General features: G+C 46.9%; 1 protein-coding gene across 2 annotated transcripts in view; it reads left to right on the forward strand.

Annotated features, from left to right (window-relative positions):
- TNR (tenascin R) overlaps positions 1–12,780 on the forward strand; it is a 413,177-nt gene that overhangs the window by 358,883 nt on the left and 41,514 nt on the right. For both annotated transcript variants that reach the window (XM_083157271.1, XM_083157272.1), the window contains exons 10-15: positions 1,312–1,575; positions 4,187–4,453; positions 4,630–4,749; positions 7,392–7,535; positions 8,666–8,785; positions 9,035–9,178. In XM_083157271.1, coding sequence (XP_083013397.1) covers positions 1,312–1,575; positions 4,187–4,453; positions 4,630–4,749; positions 7,392–7,535; positions 8,666–8,785; positions 9,035–9,178 — 1,059 coding nt within the window. The remainder of the gene's footprint in view (positions 1–1,311; positions 1,576–4,186; positions 4,454–4,629; positions 4,750–7,391; positions 7,536–8,665; positions 8,786–9,034; positions 9,179–12,780) is intronic.

Raw genomic sequence — 12,780 nt, forward strand, 5'->3', positions numbered from 1 at the left:
AGATTTCTTTCCAAATCTCTCACTTTCGGAATCTCCCACCCCATTAAACACCCCCCCCCCCCCCCCCCCCCGATGAATCTACGTTATGCTGGGTACACACCAGGACGACTAGGGTCCGATCCAATCAATCTAGATCCAATTCCGACTGAATGGATGTCGATTGTGTGGTGATTGGGCTCTTCTCTGTCCTGGTGTGGACCGATACCGATCCGATGCGCTGTCCCGTGGGTCGGTCGTACTTCAGATCCTACCTGCTGCAGGTAGGGTCTGAAGAACGACCATACTCCCGGGTGCGGGTCGCCATCGGATCGGACCCGCTCACGGTGCACATCGTGAGCGGGTTGTGCCCCCGCGTCATCGTGAGTGGGTCGGAAGAAAACACTGACGCATCGTGAGCGGGTCGTCCTGGTGTGTACCACACATTACTCTTGTAGCATTAAACATTAGCGGTTTATTTACTAAGATGGGAGTCTACAGTACTTCTTATTTATTTAACACCTTCTAGAACATAATTGAATCTGGTTGGTTGCCCATAGCAATGTCCCATCTTCAATAGACCTCCCATCTTAGTAAATAAACCCATAGGGTACCTTGGAGACATTACACATTAGTAGATGTATTTCGAGTGAAACTTGGAAAATTGTGTGCACCAACATTACCAGCAGGTCAAAATGATGAAACAGCACGTAAGCACCAGCAGCTGTATGCGGCCAAATAGAGCAACACTTGAATTTTTCCATCAGGTGCCATCTAGTGGCCGTCAGCAAGCAAAATACTTGAATTACCCCCATAGAGTTGAGGAGCAGTGTTAGCCTTTTATTATATAGTAGCAGGGCAGTACAGATGGTGTAATGGTTAGCATTACTGCCTCACAGCGCTGAGGTCATGGGTTCAATTCCCACCATGGCTCTAACTGTGCAGAGTTTGTATATTCTCCGTGTACTTGTGTGGGTTTCCTCCGGGTACTCCGGCTTCCTCCCACAATCCAAAAATATACAGGTAGGCTAATTGGTACTGCTCATTGTGCACATAAAATGTCAAGAATAGAATTAAAGGCCTCTAGACTACAGAATAGGACCCATTGTCAATTTATTGGGTCCTTCGGTCAGTTGGAAGTAAGCTAGTTGGTCAGGGAGACATTAAGCTTGTTTTGGTGATGGTGTACCAATTTGGCAAAATCCCCACCCATATCCAATCACGTTAGTCCAGCTAAATACATCTATCTTCTTCACACCGTCATGGACTTTGGTCCTTATATAACTTACACAAGATGTCCTTTTAAGTCTTCATTGTCTTTGTGTTGTGTTCTAGACTTAGACAGCCCAAGCGATCTGATAGTCACTGGTTCCACTGACAAGACCATCTCCCTAGCCTGGACAAAAGCCCTGGGTCCTATTGACCACTACCGCATCTCTTTCACACCCTCTTCTGGCATGGCTGCTGAAATCACTGTTCCCCCTGAAAACTCACAGTACGACCTCACAGACCTTGACCCAGGAACAGAATACACCATTAATATCCTCGCAGAAAGGGGGCGGCAGCAGAGCAGAGAGATTACCGTGGATGCATTTACAGGTAAGAATTCCTAGCACAGATATACAGTAGGACTTTATTATCATTTCCCATGCATACACATCCAGCCCTGGTCCTGCAGAACAGAATTGCTATTGTTATTCTACCTAATACTCCCACATTCAACCTGGCGAGAGCATCAGAGATTTGTTTTACAGCTACTTCAGTGTAAAACAAATTAGGTCATAAATTTTACTTAAAGATCACTGCATATTTGTAGCAATAAAAAAGGTAAAGCAAATTATTTATAGGAGCCTATTTATTATGTTGAGTCAATGACCGGACTTGCATTCTCCGTATCTATTAATTAATTATTCCCTGTCTGTGTGAAAACATTGTTTTAGGCTTAAATTGTTTCTGGCGTTTCTAGACAATATGCAAAGTATATATGTAAATGAGATGAATTATTTCTCTCTCCGGAGTTTTCCTGAACTGCTCCTTTGTATACATTTTCTCCAACAGTCTCTCTTTAATGCACTATAGTGCAGCAAGTGCCCGAGTGTCCCATGTAACTACCGAAATACAATGTTTAAAGGGACAGTGACATGGAAAAAGAAAAATGGGTACTCTTTACCTAGAACGGCGCCCGCGATCAGAATCGCGGGCGTCGGGGGTAAAAAATCGCGGGCATCGCGGGTAAATCGCGGGTACATCAAAATCGGGTACCCGCGATCACCGCGATTTTCCCATAGGGAACAATGTTAAAAAGCCTGATTGACCGCGATTTTGCATTCAATGCCTCAATGCCCGCGATTTTCCCATAGGAATCAATGTTAAATGGGCTACAGAGCCCAAATAGCCCCAATTAACCCTTAAATGTCCCCCCAATTTTTGTACGCCACCCCACGATCCACGCCAACCCGAAGCGTGGCGAGCGCAGCGAGCCCGCGAGGGGCGGCGGTACGCGTCCTCCGACCTTTTCATGCCCTACTATCCACGTCGGCGTGGAGTTGAGAATAGAATAGTGTGGCGAGCGCAGCGAGCCACCGAGCCCGAAGCGTGGCGAGCGCAGCGAGCCCCGCGAGGGGACGCGGATACCTTCACAGGTAAACGCGTCCCTTCGCGGGCTTCACAGGTGTCCGCGTCGCCACGGACACCTGTGAAGTCCGCGAGGGGACGCGTATAACTGTGAAGGTATCCGCGTCCCCTCGCGGGGCTCGCTGCGCTCGCCACGCTTCGGGCTCGGTGGCTCGCTGCGCTCGCCACACTATTCTATTCTCAACTCCACGCCGACGTGGATAGTAGGGCATGAAAAGGTCGGAGGACGCGTACCGCCGCCCCTCGCGGGCTCGCTGCGCTCGCCACGCTTCGGGTTGGCGTGGATCATGGGGTGGCGTACAAAAATTGGGGGGACATTTAAGGGTTAATTGGGGCTATTTGGGCTCTGTAGCCCATTTAACATTGATTCCTATGGGAAAATCGCGGGCATTGAGGCATTGAATGCAAAATCGCGGTCAATTAGGCTTTTTAACATTGTTCCCTATGGGAAAATCGCGGGCATTGAGGCATTGAATGCAAAATCGCGGTCAATTAGGCTTTTTAACATTGTTCCCTATGGGAAAATCGCGGTGATCGCGGGCATCGCGTCGCGGGCGTTTATGTGCTGCCCGCGATGTCGCGATCACCGCGATGGGCGCCGTTCTAGGTAAAGAGTACCGAAAAATGTATACATTGTGGCAGATACAGCATGAGGATAATGTGGAAAATCCAGACCAGGTTTTAAAGCAGCATCAAGAAAATTTGATCCAGTCCAGGTTTCCTAACTGATGCGATCAGGGTTGGGCTGATTAGCAGCACCTGTGGCTTTCTGATATAAGTGTTTCCAGGGCAGGAGGTCATTGTTCCTGATGGTGAAATAGCCACCCAGGTGATAGGCTGGGGTGTTGGCTACTATAGGGTCCACTGGAACACTGTGAGGAGTTTGTTCTATGCTGTGACATCTGTATGCTAAATTGCTGTAACCATCCTTGCTTATGCTGTTTACCTGGTATACATTACTGTAACCATCCTTGCCTATGCTGTTTACCTGGTATGCTGTTTACCTGCTACAAAATAAAGACAAAAGGCCCCCATACACTGGTCCAATTTGAGCTCTCAGCCAGTCAATGTCTGGCCAGTTATTTCAAAATATTCAGCAGCCGTATCCCACTGCCTGGCAAAATGCGGCTACACTACAAGATCCCAGCCACCGCTGTTGCTTCGACTGACCCCGCTGCCCGCCACTACGAGTTGCCCGCCCCCTGCCACCAGCAGGCCGGACCCCCCTGCCCATCCCCCCCACAGCATGGGGAGGGAGGTCCCTGGTCGGGTGGTTGGACAGCCAGCAGGTCTGACCACCCAATCAGGTCCGATGTGCACAGGGCCACGCATCGGATCTAAGGGGACATCAAATTGAGCCGATTTGGGCCGATTTCACATACCAATTAGTCGGAATAAGCCCAAATCTGCCCAAATCGGCTCAGTGTATGGGCACCTTTAGACTTCATCTCATCCAGTATATGTGATTCCTTGTCACAACATTTATTGCTTTAGCAGTACATAAGGACTTACACATATGTTGTTCTACAAGAACATGGAGCATCTCATTCTGATCACATTTTCCTCTTACCCTCAGGTTTCCGGCCAATCACACAGCTTTATTTCTCCGGAATCACAGCTTACAGTGTAAACGTTTCATGGACTGACCCTTCTCCACCAGCCGACAGGTTCATACTTAGCTATACTCCAATAGGGGGCAGCGAACCCCTTGAGCTCTCTATAGATACATCAGTGCGGCAGACACATCTCACGGACCTGCTACCTAGCACCGAGTACCTGGTTACTCTGCTACCTGTCCATGGGACATTGAGAGCAGAACTGGTGGAAGGCACAGTAACCACAGGTGGGTGACCTGAGAACGTGGTCCCCAGGAATATGCACCTAGTCATGTACAGTCTCTTTTTACTTGATAGTATATTTTGCAGTATTATGCTTCTTTAATTTCTCCATATAATTATAATTATCTGCCAATAAATATGAAACTTTTTGGGGTTTAATAGTTTTGTTTTTTGTCTGCAGGGGTGGCGCCCCCTATGGATGTATCAGTGGTTAATGTCACAGAAGACTCAATGACAGTGGTTTGGAGACCTCCGCCTTCCTCATTTCACCATTACCGACTTTCTTACCAGTCGACTAAAGGTATGACGAGTAGTCATTGAGAATTCTCAGCTTGTCCGTGATAAATAAGCTACAAGACTTTTCTTAGAAGCAATAAAACAACTTCGCCCACGTACAATACCTTGGAGCCCACCAACGGGGCATTGCTTGGAGTTTATTTATCGACAAATAAACACATAATTCAGGAAGCATGCAGTCTTATACATTTACCTGTGATTCAGTGCCCCCCCTTTCCCCCACCACAGTCTCATACAGTTACTGCCTGTCAGTGCAAACCTCCCTACCCTATTTACTAAACCAAAAAATTACTAATTATTATAAAAGGATGGGGGCCAAGGAAGCAGTGGAACTTCCAGGTCTATCCATAAATACTATTAATAAATGAGGGCAGATGTACACCACTGTCAAGGCACCATCCACATTAAATACAAAGTGCCCATTTAGACAAGTCGCTCCATGAAAGGGGCGGTTCTCGCAATACCTTTTGCGCCTCAATGCCCACGGCGCATCGATGCGTGGCCACCAAGCTACTGTATACCTCCTCTGCTGCGAAAAAGATTAGAATGCAGGAATTAAGATAAACATTAACCAAAAATGACAAACAGCAGAAAAACACAACCCCAAAAACCTAATAAAGAGGGACTAGGTGGGCTGGAAGCACCTCAACTCAAACTCTTTGTTGCATCTTATCTTATAAACCCAGCCAGTAGAGAACTTGCCTCAGCAGCTGTTAATTAAATGCACATGCAATATGTACCCTTTGCAAGCTTCCCTGTTTATCATCGGCCTTCCTCATCCTCGGTACTTACAGTATGTACATAGGCAGTTATTTTTAAAGAGCAAAAACTATTGTAACTAAAGGAAGGACTTGGAAGGGGTGAGGATGAAGGCCAGCATCCACTTACTGATAATTTCAGTATTGTCATAGCCAGGTTAAGGGGAGGATGCAGGGCATACTGTACCCCGGGCCCCCCTTTGTCAAGGGACCCCCTGGCCACAGTGCACTGACATTACTAGCTGTCCCTCTTATGCAGCAGCAGAACCAGCAGCAGGACAGTATGCAGTGCAGGCAGAGACGCAGGAGTATCAGGTTTCATGAGTTACCGATGGAGCTCCCGACCAGTCATCATGCTGAACCCAGCTCCTGTCACTGTGTAGCAGCTGGCACTACAGCCACGGCACATTTCGGGGGTAGTTTGAACTCTCCAGACCCCCGCAGTGATGAAAACAGAGGGTTTGGGTCACAAAGCCAGGGCAGGCAACAGTGGGGGGGTCAAAGGGGACACTCGTACCGGGCCCCAAATTTGTGAGTGGCTCCAAGGCTGTGAGGGGCTGTAAGCATGGCTGTGGCAGTGCAGCCCTAGGTCTATAAAGGTGCTGCCTGCCCACCTGGGTTCCTGTAAGGAAACTTACATGGATCCCAATCCAATAACCCCCCCTCGGTCTGGTCACCTGTCCGGCTACCAGTACTAATGCGTTAAATGACATCACGTAACACAGCGAACCATACAACGCACAGTGCTGCACCCGCCCCTCTGTCCTGCCCTATTAATTTGCATACTGAATATTCATGATCAATTTTTAACTAATAATAAAAACACATTCAATGTAATAAACGTCTGGGTGTGCCGTTGGGCGGGCGGCGGGACCCAGAGATATCAGTGTACCGGGCTCCAATATTTTTGTTGCTGGCCCTGACCATATCTGCCGTGCTGGGTGTCCAAAGAGCTAGAGATATCGCAGATAGATAGATAAACATATATTGTATTTGTGTAGCAATGACACATGTTTAAGAAAATATCTATAAATAAAGTGTTAATACCACTAATTCTGTGTACACGCGCTACAATATGACATTCGATTTTGACTATATAGTCAAAATCAAATCGGGATCGCATAGATGTCGAATGGAGATGTTTTTAAGCTTTCTATCCCGATTTGATGCTGATGCACGCTCCTGTTCAGCTGAAATCGAAAACCCAGATAGACAGGGCAGCAATGACTACATAGTGCAGATTGGATGTAGGTAGTATGCATTGTATGTAAATAGCACATGAGTTAGCAAAGATTGCATAGCAATCAAATCTTATGCTGTCTACACACGGTAAGATATGGCTTCCGATGTTGCCGATATAGTGACCATAGGAAGCCATATCGCATGCAGATCGCATGCTTTTTTAGGGCTTGTGAGCCTGATGCGCTGCCGATGCGCGCTCCTGTGTGACCGTAAATCGGCAGCCAAATAGAGCGGGCAGGCAAGACTATATAGTGCAGATCTGCTCTATATAGTGTAAATTGTGCCCCTCCATGCATCTGTGCGATGCGAGTCCCGATGCGATCTGAACGCATCGGGACTCGCATAGCACGGCATATCGCCCCCGTGTGTACACACCATTAGACAAAGTAAAGGAATCTCACCGTGTGTACACAGCATAAGTCAGAGATTTAGCAGGAAATAACCAAATATCTATGCTGCTGCAAGAAGAATAGTATAAAAGAAAAAAGAAATAGAAATAGAAACAACTTGTTGCTTTTTAATGGGAAAGCCTTTTAGGTGGTCTGTAGATTACCAAGCGTCAGTATCACAGTGTTATAAGGAGCTGTGCTATTAAAGCCAGACCAAGCTTCCGCGCTTATGATTGTCTGTGGTTTGCCCTCTGCAGGGAGAATGGACAGTGTGGTGATTGCTAATGATCAGACTCGGTATACCCTCACCAATTTGCAGCCAACCACTGAGCACAGGATCAGCCTGAGCAGCGTCTGGGGTCGTGAGGAGAGTGAGAGAGTCAGCGTCACAGCAGTGACAGGTCAGTATGGAATAAATATAGGTAACCCGGGGCCGTACAGCTGTAGAGGAACTGCAATTACCAATATGTCCTGCCTGACTGCGTGTTCGGGGCATGCTGGCACTTACGGGTCCACAAAAGCTGGATAGCCGCAGGTAGTCCTAGCCTGCTGTATATAACCACCTCATTAATACTCTTATATGATCCACATGTATTATGTACATAGTGTATGCGCACAGACACAGAGTACAAATTACTGACATGAAAGGTGAACCATATTTAAAGATAAAGGGAACATTCTTTGCATTCATAGTATAGATGTCTCAATAAATTATGAGGGTGATTCTCTAGTGATCGGACAGGGCCAGTTCCAATGGTGGGGGATCTGCCCATTCCTCTGTGGATGCAGGTGGGACGATGTCTACTGGGGGCAGGCGGCTGATGTCACATGACTTCACTGGCATCACATGATGTCCGCGCCCGCCCTCCGTCCAGCGGACACCTAAGGAAATAAAAGCCAGTTCTGACTGTCTTTTATTTCCGAAGATGAGATAAATCTTTCGATGGTCTGTGACCATGAAATGATTTCTCTCTCCTTCGGCGTACCTCCCCTCGCATGCTACCGAGGGGATTCGGCGGCAGGCATTCAACTAAGCAGCGAATGACCGCTGCTTAGCGAGCGGTACAGAATGCTGGTATGAAAGGGGAACCATATTTAAATATAAAGGGAAGATTCTTTGTGATCATGTTATAGATGTCTCAATAAATTCTGTGTGATTAGTTTGGTGCATACAAGTTAATTGCAAAAACACAATTCCGTGCGATGAGGAGACGCTCACAGTAAGAACCCTGCTTCTTCTGTAAATATATAATGGAGGGATGGAACCAGCTGTCAGCGTGGAACCATACAGCATGGGAGTGTGTAGTAGCCGGACGGGATATATCTAGCACACAGCATGATTGCCAGGACACATATTACCCTATAATGGCCCTGTTGTGATGACCGATGGTGTCAGTGTGTCCTGACCCCGCTGTGACACTCACGCTGCAGTGACATTACTGGCTGTACCATGCTCCCCTCGCACAGCGCATCTGTCATCCCGACATGAAATCGCATCGCTGTTGTGTTTATTTACTCTCTCTCTCTGTAGCCATGGATCCTCCGTTTGGCCTGAGGGCCAGTAACATCAGTGACTCGCGAGCTGTTCTGCAATGGGAGCCACCAAGAGCAGATGTGGAGAGTTACATAATCACTCTGACACACCATACGGGTCAGTAACAGATCACACACAAGTAACATATCTCCACACATCAATTTTCTATAAGGCCAAATGTGGCCGCCTGGGGAGCAGTATAAGCAGCGCACAGATGCATGGGTGAACTGCTGGCGCCTGCAGGTGCTTGTAAATCAGCATTAACCTCTGCACACAGGTTAACGACTGACACACGGATTGCACGATTATGTGACTCAACACTGCACTCTCATAATGCCCGAGTCTCTGTTTTCTCTTGTAATTCAGTCTCAGGAGAGACCATTCTCATTGATGGGGACAGCCAGGAGTTCCAGCTGCAGAGCCTTCTCCCTCGGACCCATTATTCAGTCTCGCTGGCAGCCAGCATCGGGCCCCAAGCCAGCCGGAGCGCCAGTGTCAGCTTCACCACATGTAAGTACAAATTATGACTTGATCCTGGGCTCCTTGGATAAAGTATATTAAATGAAATGTAATATTCATATTTTTAGTATGATAAATGATGCATATTGTACCTTCCACCAGCCTTATGTAAGGAGAAGCAGTCAGTCTTCCCTTCATAATTGTCCCAGGTCTGTTTCCGATTTACCGGAAGAATCGTCCAGTGCTGTCAGTTCAGAACCACGGCATGCAGGCTGTGTGTCAGAGATCTGTGGGGTATTATTATGCTGTGTAATAAGATATTAATGGCTGGAGAAATGATTAAGCATGAATGAAGATGGCAAATACAATGCCTATACTGCTCATATGAACATATGTCTGTTGGCGGAGCGTATGTGTGAGATTTTGCTCTGCAAATGACACAAAATGCTCTGCAAATGACGCAACATAAGTAAAATTCCAATTGCATCTACACGGTTCAAGAAGTCCAAATCCCGCATTGGTGTGTTAATACACCTCTGTGCAGACCTAGACATAAGCATATGCCCACTTATACCTAACGCTGGGTACACCCTAAACAATGGGGCCATTTCTGGTTTACACAGAGTGAAACGAATTTGGCCCCTGCCCCGGCGGACTGCGAATGGCCTCAGCTATTTACAGTGTCAGGGGGTCGTTCGCAGTGGAGGGGGGGGGGAATGGGGCAGATGGGGGCGGTGGTGGCGCAGGGACATGGGAACACCCAATGTTTCATGGGCATCCCTATAAAAATGCAGGGTGTGCCCTTGGGCACGTCAGGTGCCCGCCCTGTCTTTGTCCTGGGCATCTGCAAATAAAAGTCAGTCTCCACTGACTTATACTTGCGAAGACAGGAGAAATTATTCGATGGTCGCCGACATATCGGTCGGCCGATAGGCTGTACAGCTCGGCTATACGATATGCCTGAACAACATCATTCACAGACATTACATTATTCACAGCAGACGGGCTTGCAACAAAAAGATTGAATGGCCCATATATATCGCTCGTTGTGTACCCAGTTTATAATGAGGCAAAGCACGTGCACACTGGTGATTGTGTAGAGTAGTAAATCAAGCATACACATAGGGTGCACGTGCACTACAATATACACATACCTTATCCTGGTCCACACGCAATGCTGCAGATTTCGTCACCCCCCCCTCGGACACCGCGATTCCCTGCACGGATCAGGAATAATCATCACATAATCATCTATTCACAGCCGTGGAGAAATTATTTGATGATCGGCGACCATCAAAGGATTTCTCCAGTTTTATCGAGAGCCCTGTGCGGTAAGCAGGCAGGCAGCTGATATCCGGTGATGTCAGCTGCCGCCCCCTGCACCAGCGTCACCGGGTGATTACCAGATCAGCACTATATAGTCTTTGTTTCTTTATTTTTACATTGCTCCGGCGGCCAGAGGGGCTTCTCCTGGGGCTGCAGGGCTGATGTGCACTGTGGAAGTCTGTTGGTGTGGCCTCTGATGTATGCGGCGGGGGGGAAGCTGTTGCTGTGCCGCGGCCCCAGGTGTCGCAGCACCCTGCCATCTGTGCCCCTGCCCGGCACCTGGTGACAGGTACAGTATCGGTAATGTCCTCTTCTCTCCTTCATGCCGTGCGATACGAGTCCCGATGCGATCAGATCGCATCGGGACTCGCATCGCACGGCATGCCGACCGTGTGTACACACCTTTAGATTACAATGGACATTTATATTTAGTTTTCTTTCTTTAATTAAAACAAAATCTTTGGGAAGACTGAAAAGCTTAAAGCTGAACACATCAAATATCCATTTGCTACGATGTCAGAAATAACGCTTTAGCATTTTTATTGGTTCAAACTTGCACCCTATCGGAATTCTGTACTTGTTTTATTAGATCAGTCATAACCTCCGGAGGTTCTTTGTTTGAGGTCCTGATCTTTGTGTAAGTTGTACCTATAGTCGTCATCATGCTGTTCAATGGGAATTCATGTTCTTGAAAAAGTTAAAGCTCACCTATTGGCTCTTATTCTGGTTCACTTGCAAAAGCAAATTATCTCTTATAGACAAAACCATGTGCACTGCAGATGGGGCAGATGTAACATGTGCAGACAGAGTTAGATTTGGGTGTTATTTTGCTTCTGTGCAGGGTAAATACTGGCTGCTTTATTTTTACACTGCAATATAGATATCAGTTTGAAGTACAAAACCCACCCAAATCTAACTCTCTCTGCACATGTTACATAAGCCCCCCCCCCCCCTGCAGTGCACATGGTTTTGCCCATTAAAGAGAGAATCTGCTTTTGCAGGTGAACCAGAATCAGGCCCATTGTCTGTACAATGTTTGTGGGCTGCAGGCTTCCAGTATCCTGGGAGTGCACCAGAAAACACAGAAGTCTCCCAGCTGTTTAAAGGGAGGGATGCTGGCATCATCAAGTCCCAGCTTACATGGTGCTGCACATGGGGGGGGGGGGGGTTGTTGGATGGTCAAATGACTTTCCTGCTGTTCGCACGGCTGCTTTCACATGTGCAGCTGTGCACAGGGGCGGGATTTCATTCAGGTGGGGAAGCAGCATCCTGATCACTGGGCTAGGAAGATTCCCAGCCTGTGTGAATGAGCCCCTATGTCCTCGCTCATCTGCTTTTTTTCTTTACCATATGTCTACAATAACGTTTTTCTTCCCCAGAAGTTACATCGCTGCGCTCTGTGTATTACTTTCAGAACTAACTGGGAAATTGCTGCGGTGTCAGCCAGCCTGATACACTCTTATTGTTTGATTTAGAATGATGGGCTCCTGGATACATATTGATGTCAGTGCACGAATGACCTATTAAATTATGAATAGGGCTCCAAACTCAATTTGCTATATGACTGGTAACCAGTGAAGTTCTTTAGGGCCTAGTGATCAAATCTGTGACAGATCCTGTGCCAGGTAAATTGAATTTATTCTGCACCAAAAATATGTAAATTGCATCAATTCCGCAGCAGAGTTTTCTATGATAAAGGGGAAAATGTTTCTTGATGTATTACTCGTCCTGGTATCCGTGCAATCTGTGGCCTAATCTTGGGGAATTTACGGACAGTACAATAGATCACGTGGCTACTAAAAGCTGTCGGCTACTGGCCTTATATTATGTTAAGGGGAAATGTGGAACTGAAATGAGACTGATTTTTACAACACTTTATTCACTAGAAGAAAAAAAAGGGACAAAACTGATCAAAATCAGAGTATTATTATAATCAAGTGGCAATTTAATACCAAATAACCAATACATAAAAAGCAACAATAGCTATACAACTATATGATGGCCGTCATTATAAAGCGACAACACAAATATTACAAAGACATTCACAGTACATATAATAAAAAACCTTTTGGGTATAGGTCCACAAAGCAAGTGGTAAATAGCGTTCCAATAAATATGGCAATTTTTTAATTGGAACCCCCCGATCTTATTGGCCCACAACCTTATGTGTTGTATAAGCAGGTGTGTCCATTGATGGGAGAAACCATTGATGCAGATGTTTACCAATCAATGGTTCCATCGATGCCAACCATTGATGGGTAACCCACTAATGGCCATGCATTTCCATGGGTCCAGTGGCGTAAGTTCGTTCCAGTCCCCCCCCACAC

This window comes from Crinia signifera, chromosome 8, assembly GCF_055691185.1.
Source record: "Crinia signifera chromosome 8, ASM5569118v1, whole genome shotgun sequence".
NCBI classification, from domain to species: Eukaryota; Metazoa; Chordata; class Amphibia; order Anura; family Myobatrachidae; genus Crinia; species Crinia signifera.